Genomic DNA, 16,937 nt, shown 5'->3' on the forward strand with positions numbered 1-16,937 from the left:
CTGCCGCGAGGCGCGAGTCGGCCGGCGGCGACCTGCAGCGCTGGCGAGCCTCCGACTCTTCACCCCCCGGTGCGCGAGAACAGGCGAGTGGGCGGCGCTCCGCGAGCAGCTGTGCGCCGCCGCGCCCGCCAACGCAGCCTCGCTCAAGCAGATCGACGAGGCGCCTGTAGCCGCCTGCTCGGACACCTCCTGTGCACCTCTCCCTCTGCCCCCTTCCCCTCACCCTTCTCTGGACACGGCCCCTAGGCGCTCTTCGCTGTCTGCTTGGACGGGTGACACGCGCCGCAAACCTTCGCACCTCCACCTCTCACCTCTCACCTCTCACTCTCACCCTCTCACCCTCACCTCTCACCCTCATCCTCTCACCCTCACCCTCTCGCCCTCATCCTCTCACCTCTCGCCCATACCTTCGCCGCCACTCTCGCCCGCCGCTGCCGCCGTCGGACCGCACCTCGTCGAGCGAGTGAGGGGCGCTGCTCGCCGCTTCCGCACAGGTCGTCGCCAGAGGAGCTGGGCGAGGTGAACCGCGCGATGCTGCACGGGCGCGGGATCGACGGCTGACTCGACGAGTCCGACGACACGTCCACGACACGTCCACGCCGTGTCCTACAGGCGCGGGATCGACCGCTGGTTCGACAAGTCCTTCCAGCTCGTGGTGACCGAGAACGCAAAGGCGGCCATCAACTTTGAGCACTCGTGGGGCGACGGCGTCTCGGTCCCCCCGCCAGCGAGATGGCGCTGCATGATGGACCACACTGCACAGCAGAGGCGACTCGCTGCACCAGGTCCTGCGCCTCGCCAACGAGATGTTCGACGCTTCGACGGCGCTGCCGACGGACACGCCGGCGCCGCCCGCCGCGCCGCCGCGCAGGCTCGATTTTGAGCTGCCGCCGCCGCTCGCCGCGGCGGTGGAGGAGGCTGGCCGCCGCTTCGATGCGACCATCGCCGGCACAGACCTCGCGACGGCGCGCCTCCAACTAGCAGCTGAGATGCAGCCGAGGTGCAGCCGAGATGCAGCCGAGATGCAGCCGAGATGCAGCCGAGATGCAGCCGAGATGCAGCCGAGATGCAGCCGAGATGCAGCCGGTCCTCGCGACGGCGAGCCTCCGCTACGCCTCCACCCGCCCCCCCCCCCCCCTCTGCCCTCGCCCCTTGCTCCTCCTCCCTCTTCTCGTCACGGCTCGCAGACCCTGCGAGGCCTCGGGACGTCGCCGGCTGGACCTCCGCCCGCCGCCGCTGCAGGTGATGACGGACGCCTTCACTACGGCGGCGCTCAAGAAGGGCGGCGTCTCCCCCGACGGGATGATGCAGATGTCCTTCCAGCTCGCGATGGCTAAGATGAGTGGCCGGTCGTCTCGACGCACGGCCCCGATGCATGCATGAGCCACCGATTGATCTCAACCCGCTGTGACTCGCCAGGACCGTCTCGACTTACGAGTCCGCCTCCACCGCCGCCTTCAAGCACGGCCGCACAGAGACGATCCGGCGCGCACCGCCAGCAGTCGCGCCGCGCCCACGAAATGTCCCCATGACACGTCCAGGGCATGCCCCCCCCCCCCCCCCCCAGGTCTGCCACGCCAGAGTCGCGCGCCTTCACCGACGCCTTCACCGACCCGGCGGCGACGCCGTCGGCGCGCGCCGCGGCGATGCGCGCCGCGGTGCGCAACCACTCGCGCGTGAGCCGCGACGCGCTCATCGGCGCGCGCCGGCACGGGTACGGATCTCTGCGCGAGGGGAGTGCACCCCTTGCGCCGACTCGGCTGTCTGTCTACGTAGGCGCCGGGATGGACCGCCACTTGTGGGTGTTGCAGCGGATGGCGGCGGAGCGAGGGCTCGCGCCGCCCCTCTTCGAGTCGGAGGCGTACCGCCGCCTCTCGAAGATTGTCATCTCCACCTCGACCCTCTCCTCGCCCGCCCTCGCAAACGGCGGTTTCGGGCCTTTCCACCCCGACTGCTTCGCCGTCGGGTACGTGATCCGTGCCGACGGCTGCGGCGGCCAGATCATGACGTACCAGCGCGACTCGACCGGCTTCGCCGACTGCATGGTCGCCGCGATGCGCGAGATGCGGGACGTGCTGCACGTCGACTCTTGACGCAGACATTGCTCATTGGCACGCGAGGATGTTGCTCGTTTGTGGTATTTAATAATAATAATAACTGACACCTCTCTACTGTGAGATCAGGTGTATTTTATTTTTGCTTGGGTGGGCCTCATGATGAAATTCTGCAAAAACCTGGCCGGCCCCTGCCCTGCCCCTACCTACCTACCTTCCAACCTACCTTACTTATGGGAAACTAAAAAAGAAAACACTCGATGGTGAAGTTGGGGTACTCCCACCGACGCCGAAGCAAACCGCGTGTGTTAGGGGGATCTGTCGGCGGCTTCAACAGCTCCGCCCGCACCGGGTCGCACCGGCCGATTGTGGGCAGCCAGCGCCGCTCCTGCATTCGCGTGGGCCGGCATCGGAGTTCCTTTCGACGTCATCCGCACGAGGCTTCAGACCACCTCCCAGGCGCGGTTCCGCTCGGCGTGGCACTGCCTGACCCACACAGTGCGCACCGAAGGCGTGCTGGCGCTCTGGAAGGGACTGACGCCTCAGATTCTCATCTCTCTGCCATCGAGCACGCTGCTCTTCGGCACCTACAGTGCGCTGCGGCCGGAACGCCCGCGCCTGGCCACTGGTTCCGGCGCCGAGTGGCGCAGTTTCTACACTGGCGTCTTCGGCGCTGGCTTTGGATCAGGCGTGTCGCTCACGGTCCTGCAGAATCCTCTCGATGTGTGGCGGACGCAGCTGCAGACATCCTACGGCGGCGAAAGTCCGCCGCCGCCGCCGCCAACGACGGCGCGGAATGCTTGGCGCGGCGTATCGCTCACCGCGGTCCGCAACCTCCCCGGCAACGGCGTCTTCTTCCTGCTGCACGAGTGCCTCGACGTAAACGTGCGAGAGCGCATCAGCCGCGAAGGCAGCCCCATCAGCCCCGCCTTGGCACGCCTGCTCTGCGGCGGAGCAACGGGCGTCCTCTTCAACCTCCTGCTCTCGCCGGTCGACGTGGTGCGCTCGCGGCTCATGGCGACCGAGAGCGGCGGCGTCCTCTTCCACACCCGCGCCGTGCTGCGCGAGCACGGCGCTCTGCGCGGCTTCTTCCGCGGCGCGGACGTCACCGTGCTAAAGGCCTTCCCAACGAATGCGGTGGGGTTTCTCGCGCTGAGTAAGGCGAAGTGGCTGCTCGGCGTCGAGGACGACGAGCAGCGGCGGTGACACCCTCTTTTTATTTGCACCGAGTCGGTTTTTGTGTGTGTATTCGGTGTGAGGGCGCGCGCGGCGTAAGCACTAGTAGCAGAGGCCGCGGTGCAGTGCGCACCACAACACTTTTACGTGGCTGGGTTCACAGCGATTGTAGGAAAATGGAGGGACCAAATCACGGTCGCGGCCTTCCGACTCGCGCCTTCGCCTCACTGGCACTATTGTAGCCCTGGCCGGTGCGCGTGCAGAGTTGAAGTTCCGGAGTTAAAATTCGAACGCGTTCTCTCACGGTGACCAAGAAATGTCCACCTCAGAGGCACCTCCGGAGGCAGGCCGCCGCACGCCGGCGACACAGCTCCAGCTGTCGAACTGACCCGCAGCTCCTCTCAGAGCGGGAACTGTGACGAAAGTTGACTGAGTCGGTTGTCAGGAATCATCATACGGATCACATGGTGGCTCTTTCATGACGGGAGACCGCCCGACCACTCCTGGGTGGCACTGCCACCGGTGTCGCTCGACGTCCTGTCGACAGCGTGCCGACAGCGACACAGACCATGTGGGACGCGTCGAGTATCGACCTCTACTGCTTACCCAGCCTTCGAGTGTATCCTGGCTGTGGTCCCACACCCACTGGTGTCCATCTCAGAGACCGCAGGAGGTCATGAGGGTCGATGGGAGTGCCAACCCCACAATGCCTAAAAACCCAGCCCAGTACGCGTACGCTCACATGGAGAGGGATGAGGGTGACTAGTGTGTGCATGGAGCTTGGAGGTGTGCACCGGACACACAGAGACAAGCTCTTCAGCTCTTCATCTCTCAGAGATATTTTGTCAGATCGTCGGCACGCCCCTGTTTGGTTTTTCAGGCTCTGTAATTCAGCGCGGCCCAACGCGCAACGGGATCATTACGGCGACCTCGTCCGCGAGCTCGTGGAGCAGCCGGCACCAGTTGGACGCCGTATCGCAGACAACGTACTTGCTCTCCAAGGCGAGGTACAGATTCAACAGCGAGATTGGGCCCAGCGGGACGTCGTGCTCCCGGGCGTAGTTCAGCAGGTGCGGGCAGACGCCCTGGTGATGGGTTTGCTTCCACCGCTCGAGGTAGCTCGCCCCCGGCGGCCGAAACTGCTCGACGCCCTTCCCTTGAAGCCCGAGGGTGCTTGTCAGGTTGATGCCGCCACAGTTCATCCGAGGCCGGTCGTATGCAAAGGAGACGATGCGGAGCCCGTACCGCCCGGCAGCCTGCTCAAACAACTCGACCGCCGACCCGTCCTCAGAGCTGAGGAAGACCAGCGGGTTCGCGATGCGCTGCTCCGTCACGACGCGCAGCACGCTCTCGACGTAGGTGGAGACCGGCTTCAGACCCGCCTCGATCATCTTGTCGCCCCAGCGAATGTGAACGGAGAAGAGCGACTCGCGATCAATCCGCCTCCCGCTCTCGTCTCCCGCCGCCACCCCTCCCCAGAACTCGGCGTAGCGTGCCGATAGCCACGAACGAAACCACGGACTGGGCCGCAGCAGGTATCGCAGTGCCTCCAGATCAAGTGGCCACTGCTGGCTGGACGGTCTCCTGGGACTGCCCTCTGACTCCCACACCACAGCTGGAGCACGAGGGTGCTCCCGCGCGAGGCGGACACACGCGGGAGAGCTGAGGGGTAGAAAGAGGCATTCGAAGCCGCGGCTCTGGTTGCAACCTGGCACGCCCTCGGCCCACTGCCAGCCGGACTGCATCACGTCGCTCGAGAGCACAGCCACGCGCCCCGCATCCCACGCGTTGCGTAGGTGCTGCGACCATACGTGCAGGGTCGAGCCGAGCCCCTGCCCGCGCAGCGGGGCGGGCACGACGAGCAAGTCGACGCCACTGCAGTTGATCGGATGTTGTCGCACCAGCGTGGCGCTCGAGAAGTAGCGCGAAGCCAAGAGTCTGTCATACGAGGGTGTGGCGGGAAAGACCGACGGCGGGAGTCTCAGGTCCGGCTGTGTTTCGAGGCCCGGCGAGGTTCCCACATGTGCCGTCGCCGGCGCCGCCGCCGATTGCAAGTGGCCATCGGGCCTGTGGGCGCACCGATCCATCCGCGGCGTGGAACTGATAGCTGGATGAGACCCTACCGCCACCCCTTGCAACCGCCGGTCGGGCCTACGTGCGCACCGCCGCTGCAGCGCCTGCAGCCGTGCCGCCAGGTCGACGCGGGCGTCTTCTCGCATCTTCTGCAAGAGCGCGCGCGTGGGCGCGGCCGCGCCGTGGATGCGCTCAAAGATCTGGTCGTAATCCCGGTCTGCCGCTCGCACGCTCTCAACGAGCTGCTCGTATGGCGCGAAGAGCAGCTGGTCGCCGTACGGAACCGCCTCGCGGAGAGGGACCGCCTCTGAAACGACCACCACGCCGCGGGAGAGGGCGGGCAGCAGGCGGAACTCCTCGAGCGTGTGGTGGTGCGGGGTCTGGTGGACGTTCAGCAGGATTCGTGTTCGATCCAGCAGTGCCCGCATCGCGGCGCTGCTCGGCGGCAGCCCCGTCGCCCACGTGACGTTGATACCCTGCTCCCGCAGCTGCGCCACAAGCTGCCGCCGGCGCGGGTCCCCGACGTCAGAGGAGAAGGTGACGAGAATGCGCACGTCGCGCGTGTGCGCCGCGCCGGGCGCGTACGTCCACGGCAGTGGCGGGATGTACACCAGCTTGCTGAGTTCCTGCGGCGTGAAGTGGCCCGAGCGAGCGAGGTGCTCTATGTTTGGACGAGAGTACTCGACAGCGACATCGCTGTGGAGGAAGGCGCCGGCGTTTTTGAGGCGAACAAGGTACGGCGTGCCGTCGGCTGACGTGACGCGGTCGGGGCAGATGCCGGGACGGGCGCCTTGAGCGTCCCGGCCGCCCGGAAGCACCAGGTTGTGCTCCACGTTGAAGTCGACGGTCGCATTGCACAGCCGCTCGCGGCCGCTCGCTCTCGCGCGGGCCAGCAGCGAGGGCGGGACGAGGCGCAGCAGTGGAGCCGTGGCCGACAGGTTGAGAAGGAGGCTCTTGAAGAGCTGAAGGTTGGTGGCGAACCCTCCGGGTGGCGGAATCATTGCGTTGTGAGGAGAGGGACGCGTGGCGCGAGCGTGTCAGTCCAGAGTTGTGGTTGAGCTTTTCCTGGGTGTGGAGCGAGGCCCGAGCGCGAGGGCGGGGAGGGGGCAAGCTGTGGCGAGGTCTTCCAGCCTTCCACTTGCTTCCTCGGGACTTTTTTTGGACTTGCTGTGCCCGCTATCCAGATTCCAGTGGTCCGGGGTTATCGCAGGTTATCTCGTCTCCGCGGCGCGCGCGTATGTATTTTGGGTTGTTTATATCTACCCTTATAAGTCTCTGGTGTCCGCGCCGACGCTCACTGTTTAACCGTAGAACGTCCCAGCTGAACACCGCCCGCCGACGATCGATCAGTCCACAATCGTCGGCCCGCAGCGACCCGCAGCGATGGATGCCGCCCCCCCCCACGGCCCCTACGGCCGACGCGCCGATGCACGACCGGCCTCCGTCGGACGGCTCTCCGGCCTCTCCGGCCTTTGCCGCCCGCGCTGCTGCCGATCCGGTCCCCTTCACGCTCCGCACAAGCAACGATATGTCCTAGCCTCGCCACCACGCGCGCCCCGCTACAGGCGTGTGCCGCACGGACGAACAGAACAAGGGCAACTTTGACGAGCTTTGGGGTATCGAGCTCGGGCTATTGGGGTGCCACGGGGGTCGCTTCAGCCGCGGCTGCACCGGCGCGCCTCCCCCCCCCCCCCCCCCCCACACACCCACCCACCCGCCCCCCCACCTCAGCTCCTTCCTCTTGGTCGCAGCACACCGCGCTTTGGCCCGCGCAGGGTTCGAGTACACCGTCAAAGGCAAGCGTCCCGCTGCAAGCTCTTCAAGGGCCCCATCCTCTCGACGCTGCCCGTCGGCGGCGCGAGCTGCTACAAGAAGGCGTCCAAGACGGAGCTCGGGCCGCACAAAAAGCGGCTCTAGGAGGGGGGGCGTCGGACGGCGTCCCAATCCTAGGGGGCTGCGGTGCTTTCGAGGAGGCCGATCGATGCGATCATGACGGATGGCATGTGCGCGCTCGGCGCGCAGCTCGGCGCGGGCTCCGATGCGTCTCGAGAACGCGTTGCCGTTGGCTCGCAAGATCGGAGAACGGAGATGATTGTGTCTTTTGATAACGTTAAGGTCCCCCATGCCAGTTTCGGGGGGCAAACCGCCCCCGCCCCCTAGAGCCCCAGGTAAGGCCCAGGTGTGGCCTAGGGCATCAGAAGGGACCAAGAGGAGTCCAGTCTGAGCCATAGAGCCCATGTCTTTGCCCCCGAAGGTCGCGTTCAAATGCCCGGAACGGACGTTACAGTGGTGTCCGGCCGGCGCGATCACCGAGCTGTGACGCTCAGGGAAGACTGATGAGGTGCTGGTTTCTTTGCCCAGGGCTGGCCTTCCCCCCAGGCTGGATCAGCTGAGCAAGGTTTGGGGAGAATCCCCCGGTCAGATCTTCAGATATTTTAACGGATGACCGAAATCACCCCGTTTTTGCCCATTTTGATGTTGAGAGGGGGCGCCTTCTGCTCCTTGGACTCCTTGGGGCGCGCGGGGGCCTTGCCCTTGTCAGAGAGGTTCTTCTCCTCTGCGCGCGACGGGGAGTGCGGGGGCGGGGTTGCGCTCGGCGCGCAGCGCGTTGCGCTCCTTGAGGACGGGCCGGTCCGGGGGGACGGTGCCCAGCGCCTCGGCGAGGGTCGGGTCCTCTGCGAGCTCCGGGGGCGCGAGGCCATAGAGAGAGCGCGTACCTCGAGCCTCTCAAAAAGAAGAATCTCTCGCAAACGCGCCAACCTCGGTGATGTGCAAGCGCCCCGCGTCGGGCCCGTCGCCGGCGAAGAAGGCGAAGAAGGCGAAGACCGCGTACGAGTTGTGGAAGAAGGAGCAGCCGGAGCACGCGGAGAGCGGTGGCGACGACGACGACACGCCCGATCTGGGCACGATGCCGGACGAGGAGCTGAGTCATGTGATCAAGCTGCTCGGCGGCGACCCCAAGGTGCGTGCTGGCCCCGTGCACGCGCCTTCGCGCACGCTCCCTTGCATCTCCTCACCGACAGTGTTCTCTCGCCATAGGCATGCGAGGGCCGGCGGGAGCTGGTCCAGGCGGCGGGCGGCCTCATTTTTCAGAACGGCGCTAAGAAGTGGCGGCGCGCCCAGATCGAGGTGCGGCTGCGCAATAAGTGGAAGCGCCTCGACGACGCGCAGAAGGCTCCGTACGAAAAGCGCGCGGCGGCGGCGCGCGAGGCGGCTGAGGGCGGCGGCGGCGGGGTGGGTGCAAGAGTGGCCACCGGCGCCGGTGCGGAGGTGGGAGGCTCGGCGCATCCGGAGGCGCCGCCAGAGGGCGGGTCGGGCGGCCACAAGCGTCCGGCGGAGAGCGCTGCGGCGGCGGTGCCGGCGAAGCAGCGGCTCAAGATCATGGCTGCGACGGCGGGCGGCGGCGGCAACGGCGGCGGCGGCGAGGAGCGCAGCGAGGAGCGCGGGAAAGGCGCGCCCGCCAAGGGCGGCGGAGGCAAGAGCAAGGGCTACAAGGCCGTGACGGAGGAGCCGTGCGAGGAGTTCGGCGCCGGCTGGATCAAGCAGTCCAAGGAGAGGATCATGCCGGAGGGCAAGGCGCGCGGCAGCGCCTCGCCCCTCCTCCCTCCCCCCGCGGCATACCTACCCCTCCCTCCCCGGCGGCGTGCACTCCCGCGCGCGCCGCCGCCCCCACCCCACCCCGCCCCGCCCCCAGGGCAAGCACGTGGACCACTTTTACATCTCGCCCGGCGGGAGGCGCTTCGACTCGCGAGTGAAGGTGCAGCAGCAGCAGCAGCAGCAGCAGCAGCAGCAGCAGCAGCAGCAGCAGCAGCAGCAGCAGCAACGCCTTGGCCTCGCCGCACGGCGCCCCGCGCAGGTGCTGCGCCACCTCGGCCTTGCCGTCGACCCGAACCCCGCCGTCGCCGCGCGGGCGGGGGGCAGTCGCATCTCTGACGCCGAGCGGGCGCGGCGCGCGGCGGCGGCGGAGGAGCGGAGGCAGGCCAAGGCCGCGAAGAAGGTTGCCGCGAAAGAGGCGAAGCAGGCGGCAAGGAGCGACATGGGCAGAACGTATGAGATATCGTCTGTCTAATACTTGTACAATATCGCAGGCGGCCAAGGAGCGGCTCGCGGCGGCGCTCAAGGAGTCTCAGGCCGTCGGCGGGGCTCGTCCCTCAGACCCCCCGCCCCCCTACTGATGTGTGAGAGTGCGCCTGTCTGAGCCGCAGGCCGTGGCCGAGCTTGAGGAGAGGGCGGGCAAGCCGAGCGCCGACGTGCGGGCTCCGACCTGCGAGCGGCCCGAGCCGCCCGGCCAGCTGCCGCTGCCGCTCGCCGAGTCACGCACGCCCGGACTCGCCTCCGAGCTCGTGCAGTGCTGGGCGTTTGCGTGCGCCTTCTCGGGCCGTCTGACGCTCACAAAGTTCTCCGTCGACAACTTTGTCGCCGCGCTCTGCCGGCCCGGCCACGGCAGCGTGCTCGCCGAGCTGCACGTGCGGCTGCTGCGCGCGCTGCTCGCCGACACGGAGCGACTCCGACGGTTGCCGGCTGCCGGATGCCGCGCCGTGTCCGGGACGTGTCCGGGACGTGTCCCGTAGGAGCAGCTCCGGCGGGCGGGCCAGCTCCCTCCGCCGCTGGACGCGGGGATGGTGGTGCAGCAGCTGCCGCCGCCCGGCGTCGTCTCGGCCGCCAACTGGCCAGAGGTGCTGCGCGCCGTCCTTTGGCTGCTGCCAGAGCTCCACGAGACGGAGGAGTCGCGCAGCGCGCTCGCGGCGCTGCAGCGGTCCGACTACCCGGACTTGTCCGTCGCGCACAAGCTGGCGCTCCTCACGCCGCTGACCGAGCGGCGCCTCTCCCTCGCGAAGGTGGTGCGGGAGGCGCGTGCACGGCGTCCCTTCACAGGCTTCGGCGCGTGGGCAGGTGCCTCTCGGTAGAGACGATCCGGCAGGAGCTCGCCGACAACGAGTCGCGCCGCAAGGAGCTGGCTCGCGAGTTGAGAGAGAAGCAGCAGGCGCTCAAGCGAGACGAGCGCGAGGCCAAGGCGGACGCAGTCGTGTGCGATCCGCCGCGCACTCCTCGCTCCTCTCAACGACATGTCCACGACGCGTCCCCACTAGGCGGACGCCGTCAAGGCCGCCGCCGCGCGCCGCACCCTCGCCCGCTCCGCGTCGCCCGTGCCGCGCGAGCTGGCGAGCCTCGGCGGCGCCGCCGCCGAGGCGAAGGAGGCGGCGGGCCCAAAGGAGGCGCCCGCGCCGCCCGACTCGGACGTGAGCGACGACAGCGACAGCGACGACGACGACGACGAGCCGGCGAGCGCGGCCGCGGCCGAGGCGCGGCGAGCGGCCCTCGCCCGCCGGGCGGCGCGCGAGGAGAAGCGCAAGCGACACCGCGCCAAGGAGGCGGCCGAGGCGGCGCTGCTGCAGGCGCTGCGTGCGCGCGACGCCGAGGCGCTGGCGGCGGCGGTCAGCGAGGCGGAGGCGAGCGGCCACGCCGGAGAGACGGCGGACGGGCGGCCATGGGCGAGCGAGGCGCTCAAGGCGGCGCGCAAGGTGGAGGTGGAGCTCTCGGTCGCGGAGGTGACGCGCGGCATCGCGGCCAAGTACACGAAGCGGCAGGCGTCGGCGCTGCACCGCCACTACGGGCAGCCGCTGGCCGCGCGGCAGCTCGACCACCCTCCTGCGAGGCGCTCATCCTCCGGCCGCCGCCCCCACGCCGTAGGCGCATGGCCCAGGCGCCGGTGCGCGAGGAGCCGCTCGGCCGCGACAGGGCGAGCACACACCCCTCCGCCCGCCCGCCCCCAGCGGCGCGACTCCTTTCAGCGCTGCGATCTCGCGCGCCCCTCCGCACCCCTCACACAGCCGACACTCCCCGACTCACCCCCCCCTTTGCGCGCGCGCGCCGTCAGTCGGGGCGCACCTACTACTTCTTCGTCTCGGACCCGCACCGCCTCTGGGTCCACGTGCCGCGAGAAGAGTCGCCGCAGGCTAGCGGCGGCGCCACCTTGCGCCACCTTGCGCCAACCCCGCCATTCTCCGCTTGCGCCACCGCGCCGCCTGCGCCGCCCGCGCCGCCCGCCGCGCCACCCGCCGCCCGCCGCCCCGCCACCAAGTGGCCGCGACGCTCTCGCTCCTCGCCGCTCCCCAGGGGTGGACGTGGGCCTTTTACGACACCGCCGCGCACGTCGAGGCGGTGCTGGACTCGCTCGATGGCCGCGGCGCCGTGTGCGGCGGCGGCGAGGGCAGTGGCGGTGGGGACGGCGGCGGCGGCGAGGGCGCTGGCAGCGGCGAGGGCGGCGAGGGCGAGGGCGCTGTAGCGACGGACAAGGGTGCGCTGGCCGAGGCGGAGCTGAAGCAGCGCTTGCGGGAGCTGCTTCCCATCATCTCGGCCGACATGGCCGATGACGAGGCTGCCGGCCCGGAGGGGGCGCGACGAGGCGAGAGCAGCGGTCGCCGCCACCGCTCTGCGTGCGGCAGTAGGTAGTCAACCAAGACGAGGGGTGGCTCGACGAGGGGCACGAGTGGGTCGGCCGGCAGGTGCTGCGCGTCTTCCCCGAGGCGGCCAACCCGCAGTCGCTCGGCAAGATCACCCGCTGGCTCCCGCCCAACGAGGAGACGAGCGAGGGTGCCGCCCGCCGCGCGCACGCGCCCCGCCCCGCCCGCCGAGGACCCGGCCTCGCGCCTCCCGCCGCGGGCCGCAGGCGCACTCTTCCACGTCGTGCACGACGACGGCGACGCGGAGGACCTCGAGCTCGGCGAGGCGGAGGCTGCGCTCGAGGCGTTTGCGCAGAAGGAGCGGGACGAGCTGCTGCACCCTCCCGTGCTCGCGCAGCCGCATTACGAAAACAGGCTGGAGCGCAAGGCGCTGCGGATCAAGCCGTCGGCGCTCGGGCTGGCGGGGGCGCGCGACGAGCTGCTCGATTTCGAGGAGTGGCTCGCGCCGCTGCTCGGCAGGCTCGGCACCGGCTGGGTGGCGGCGGGCCGCAAAGACGAGGGCGCGCAGGAGGTGTGGCAGCTCTCGTGCCGCGCAGCCACCACGGTCAACGAGCTCGCCGAGCTGCTCGGCACGCTCGAGGAGGCGGTGCACGCGCTGCAGACGGCGGCGGCCCCGAACGAGCGAAAGCCGTGGCGCAAGGAGGGCCACGAGTACGTCGGGCAGCAGGCGCGCCGCTTCTTTGCCGGGTTTGGCGCCTCGGACGGGCGCATCTCTGGCTGGCTTCCGGCCGAGGGGAGCGACCCGCCTCTGTGGCACATGGTCCACGGGGACGACAACGACGAGGAGGACCTCGACGAGACGGAGGTGCGCTTCGCCATCGCAAACTACGCGGAGGAGCGCAACGAGCCGACGCCGGAGGAGGCCGAGTACAACCTGGCCTGGCGCACGGCCGCCGAGGCAGAGGCGGCGGCCGCGGCCAAGGCGGCCTCCGAGGGCGGCGGCGGCGCGGCCGGCGTGGGCGGCGGCAGCTTTGCCGTGGGCAGCCGCTCGCGGTCCGCGCACCGGCTCTGGCAGTCGGTCGAGAGCCGCGAGCGGTGGCGCGCGGCGCTGCGGCAGCCTCACAGCCCCGCGGTGGTCGCGCTCGCCATCAAGGCGCTGCGGGACCACTGCGAGCACTTTGGCGCGCTCGGCTACCACCCGCCGCGAGGCAAGGAGGGCGCGGCGGCGGAGCGCGACCTCGCCTACTCGGCGTGGGTGCACGCCGGCGCCTTCAAGTCGGACAAGCAGAAGAAGAAGAAGCACTGACGGCGGCACCGGCAAACGCATTGTGATGCGACTTTTACGTGGCGGAAGCTTCTGCCGTGCTGCATACGGTGTTCGATGGATCGTAAGGCGGGGCGCGCGCCTCTTTTGTTGACGCGTCGTGTGTGCAGCGTACGGAAAATGTGTGGAGACTCGCCCCCCAGCGCCAACACAACTCAACTCAACACACATGAACATTTCTCATTTGAGACCCGCCCCCCCGGCACCGCCCCAGGCCCCACCGGCCACCGCACACACATTTTCACGAGAAACGACCGCTCAGTCTAATAAACCTGCATATCTAGGGCCGGGGAGCTGAGAAGCGCACCCAGCGGGCCGGACGATTGGCATCGGGTTGCGGGCAAGAGAGCCCTAGCCCTGGGGGGTGCGCGGTCGCAGGGCCATAACACGGGTCTCCGAGGGTTGGTTCTGCGCTCCGGGTTTCCCCTAGCTGCGGAGCGCCCCCTCTACTCGGAGCTAGTAATACAAGAATACTCTCCGAGGGTTAGTCCGCGCTTTGGGTTTCCCCTAGCTGCGGGGCGCCCCCTCTACTCGGAGCTCGAACTCGGAGCGAATCCTTGACTTTTTGGGGGGGGTGCTTGCTACCTGTTGGAGCACTTGGAGCACTTGGAGTGCAGTCATCAACCTCACATCCAGGGCCGGGGAGCTGAGGAGCGGACCCACCTGCGCTCTTGCTCGCTTTTGTATCCGCCGGTTGTCGTGGCACAGTCTCAGCGACGGCAATGGAGGTCCAGCTTTCTCAGTCGACGAAAAGCTCCGAGGCGCGGCCTCACTTTCCTCGCCCTCCGCTGCTCGAGGCGCAGTCGAGCGACTCCAGCTGCTCGATTCCAGCGAGCGGCGAGGCCGCGAGGCGCGGCGACTCGCAGGTGCCGTTCAGTATTAGGCAACCTTCAATCCACAAGATCTGACCCCTATCCACCCCGCAGGTGCCGTGGAGCGCCGAGGAGGACGCCCTCCTGCACCATCTCGTCCAAACGCTCGGCCATCAGTGGAAGAAGATCGCCGAGCTGCTGCCCGGCCGCTCGAAGAGCTCGACCAGAAACCGCTGGACCCGCATCGGCAAGGCGGCCTTTAAGGCGGCTGGCAGCGCTAGGCCAAGCAGCCAGGGCTACCTGTGCCGCCGCTGCGGGCTTCCGAAGAAGGGCCACAAGTGCGGAGTGCCGGCAGAGGAGCAGCCCGTGGCTCCAAGCGGACCCACATCGCCGCTCTCCGACCTGCCCAGGCGGAGGTCGGTGTCGGATGCGGCGGTCTCAATCGCTTCGCGGCGGCAGGCGATGCAGCAGGCGCCCATGGCAATGGGCCAGCCCCTCCATCCCATATGCACCCCTCCCGTTCCGGTGCCCGGCGGCCTCCACGCCGTTCCGAATATATTTCCCGTGCCCGGCGGCCTTGTTCAACTTGTTCGGCAACGGCGGCCTGCGCGAGGCGGCAGCGGGCAGCCTCTCCTCGCTCCCGGCGGAGATCGAGGAGAGCATGCTGCCGATGTTCAACTCGCAGCGGCAGACCGGCACCGGCACCGGCGGGCAGCATCCGGTCGGCGTGCAGACGTCGTTCGATAGCTCTCACTTCCTCGCGCCTGCCCGCCCGGCGGTGGTCGCTATACCCGTCCAGCAGGGCGTTTGGGCGAGCACGAGCGGCGGCACGGGGTTGGCCGGGGTTGCGCCGACGCCGGCGTGCTTTGCGGCTCCGGCCGCGTCGACCGCCGTGGGGGCGCCCGCGCATGCCCCGCGCGCGCATGCTTGGGTGGACGCTTTTCTGAGCCTCGGCATGCTCGCAGCAGAGAGCGAGGCCACGGCATGCGAGCCGTGGCCGAGGGGGGAGGGGGAGACGGTGGGGGCAGGGGAGGCCTCTGCGCCCGAGGCGATGGAGGAGGGGGTGGAGGTGGCGGGAGATAAGGCGGAGGAGGCGGCGCCACGAGACGAGGTGATGGCGGAGGCGGGAGAGGAGGATGAGGCGACCGAGGACGAGGCGAGTCCAGTTGCCCCTCGCCGCGTTCCGTGCAAGGCCGCCGGGGTAGTCGTGGGGGAGTGGTGGCCGGCCGATGGAGATGGTGCGGCGTCGGGGGGGGAGGCTGTGAAGCCCGGTACGGCGGCGACGCCTTGGTCGACGGAGGCGGTGGCTGAATAGGCCAGGTCCGGGGGGGGGGGGGGGGCGGGGGTCCACCTCCACTGATCAAAATGAAAAATTCAAATGCAGTAAACCGGCCCCATGAACTCCTCCTCCTCCTAGAGAGGCCCCTGCCCCTTCCTCGCGTCGGCCGCGGGGGCCGCCTTATCTGCCCATACCACCGGCACTCGCCTCGCCAGAGCCTGTGCCGCGGCCTCGCTCTCTTCTGCGAGTATGTCGAGACTTAGATACACAGATGTCGGATCCGCCGCAGGCTGCGTGGGTGCCGCGGCCGGAGCCGCCGCCGCAAGGCACACTCCCGCCGCGAATAGGGGTGACGCCGCGGCGGCGGGCTGCTCCGCTGGCTCTAGCGACGCCTGCAGCTCCGACAGGAAGCTGCGCTCGACCGAGTCGACCGAGGGCCCGCCGGTCAGCGGCGAGTCGGGCATATAAACGCCGAGGGGCTGGGCCATGACGACGGGGAGGACAATCCTCGGTGGAGCCTCCGCAGCGAGCGAGGCCGCCGCATCCGACACCGACCTCCGCCTGGGCAGGTCGAAGCCTAGCGGCACAGGGGCGCTCGACGGAAGCACGGGCTGCTCCTCTGCCGGCACTCCGCAGTGGTGGCCCTTCTTCGGAAGCCCGCAGCGGCGGCACAGGTAGCCCTGGCTGCTTGGTCTAGCGCTGCCAGCCGCCTTAAAGGCCGCCTTGCCGATGCGGATCCAGCGGTTTCTGGTCGAGCTCTTCGAGCGGCCGGGCAGCAGCTCGGCGATCTTCTTCCACTGGTGGCCGAGCGTTTGGACGAAGCTGTGCAGGAGGGCGTCCTCCTCGGCGCTCCACGGCTGGTCTATGCTGGAGCCAGCATAGAAAGAGCCAGCATGATCGAACGAAGGGAGAAAGGGAATTTGCTGCGCCACGGCCGCGGTGGTGGGCTTCGCGATGACGTTGGTCAGCTGAGTCAGCTGCTCCGGCACGAGCGAGCTGCTTCGGGTGGACGATGACGCTTGCCGAGAACTATCGCGCACGCCGACGGGCGCGCCAGGGTGGTTAGAGGATCTGGGCATTTGAGTCGCCGTCGCGCCGACCATGATGACTTGTGACGCCTCGTCGTCAAAAAATGGCATTTTTTTGGTAAAATTACACTGTGAAAAAGACAGAAAAAGAGAGAAAAAAAGCGCGCGCAGCGCGCGTAGGCGGCGCGCAGCGCCGCCGCAGGCGGCGGACAGCAGGTGCGCAAAATTAAACGCCATTTTCGGTTCCGCGGTTTTGGCACTAACTAACATCAAATGTCGGGATGATTGACTGATTCGACCACATGCCCGCCATGCGCAGGCCAGCGCCGCGCTGTGATACGCATAGAGACGACCCGACCTCTCTGAACTAAGCCAGATTACTGCGAACGAACGCCTAGCGCGGCGGGGAAGTCAACGGGGCAGGCCGGCGGCGGCCGGCCGCGCCCGAGGCGCGAGGGGGCGTAGACGGGTCACAAATTGCCCGGGACGGCTGGTCACTTGGTCTCTGACGTAGGCCACGCACATGCACATTAAGCGGTGACATGACCTGATTGTTAAAAGAGCCGGTCCGCGAAATTAAATGCCATTCTCCAGGTATCCATTTTAGCACTATCTTCGAAATCCCGGCCGGTACTGTTTTAAGAATGAGTGAAAGAGGTTGTTGGTGTTGTCTCTGAACGGGCTCGGCTGCGCCTGGGTTCGGAGCTTCAACGCCGGCCATTGCGCCGAATAAAACGGCGGCAAGTGCCGGGCACAGGGGCTTCGGCGAGAGCGTCGATGCCTTGAG

At 68.3% G+C, this 16,937-nt stretch overlaps 5 protein-coding genes across 5 annotated transcripts; 3 read left to right on the plus strand and 2 right to left on the minus strand.

The window, feature by feature from the left end:
• Positions 1-1,326: 1,326 nt before the first annotated feature.
• On the plus strand, positions 1,327-2,219 carry EMIHUDRAFT_365211 (carnitine O-acyltransferase). Its single transcript, XM_005783182.1, has 4 exons — positions 1,327-1,349; positions 1,420-1,485; positions 1,568-1,698; positions 1,777-2,219. Exons 1-4 carry the CDS (start codon positions 1,339-1,341, stop codon positions 2,091-2,093), a joined length of 525 nt encoding a protein of 174 aa, XP_005783239.1. The 5' UTR covers positions 1,327-1,338; the 3' UTR covers positions 2,094-2,219.
• Positions 2,220-5,824: 3,605 nt separating this feature from the next.
• Positions 5,825-6,565, minus strand: EMIHUDRAFT_365212 (hypothetical protein; the record flags this gene model as incomplete). Its single annotated transcript, XM_005783183.1, has 1 exon — positions 5,825-6,565. A coding segment is annotated over exon 1 (476 nt), but the record flags the coding sequence as incomplete, so codon positions are not given.
• Positions 6,566-8,070: 1,505 nt separating this feature from the next.
• EMIHUDRAFT_456451 (hypothetical protein) lies at positions 8,071-13,013 on the plus strand (the record flags this gene model as incomplete). Its single annotated transcript, XM_005783184.1, has 14 exons — positions 8,071-8,265; positions 8,343-8,432; positions 9,392-9,436; positions 9,509-9,802; positions 9,875-10,141; positions 10,225-10,329; positions 10,394-10,543; positions 10,673-10,990; positions 11,182-11,259; positions 11,421-11,465; positions 11,601-11,721; positions 11,757-11,809; positions 12,015-12,572; positions 12,783-13,013. The coding sequence occupies 14 exons, from the start codon at positions 8,071-8,073 to the stop codon at positions 13,011-13,013; spliced, it is 2,550 nt and encodes an 849-aa protein (XP_005783241.1).
• A 740-nt stretch (positions 13,014-13,753) lies between these two features.
• On the plus strand, positions 13,754-15,048 carry EMIHUDRAFT_232417 (hypothetical protein; the record flags this gene model as incomplete). The annotated part of the gene is made up of 5 exons (XM_005783185.1): positions 13,754-13,897; positions 13,958-14,181; positions 14,254-14,368; positions 14,457-14,836; positions 15,036-15,048. The coding sequence occupies 5 exons, from the start codon at positions 13,754-13,756 to the stop codon at positions 15,046-15,048; spliced, it is 876 nt and encodes a 291-aa protein (XP_005783242.1).
• A 208-nt stretch (positions 15,049-15,256) lies between these two features.
• On the minus strand, positions 15,257-16,463 carry EMIHUDRAFT_232418 (hypothetical protein; the record flags this gene model as incomplete). The annotated part of the gene is made up of 2 exons (XM_005783186.1): positions 15,257-16,279; positions 16,419-16,463. The coding sequence occupies 2 exons, from the start codon at positions 16,461-16,463 to the stop codon at positions 15,257-15,259; spliced, it is 1,068 nt and encodes a 355-aa protein (XP_005783243.1).
• Positions 16,464-16,937: the final 474 nt, after the last annotated feature.

The sequence above is a fragment of the Emiliania huxleyi genome (genome assembly GCF_000372725.1).
Source record: "Emiliania huxleyi CCMP1516 chromosome Unknown EMIHUscaffold_181, whole genome shotgun sequence".
Lineage (NCBI taxonomy): Eukaryota > Haptophyta > Isochrysidales > Noelaerhabdaceae > Emiliania > Emiliania huxleyi.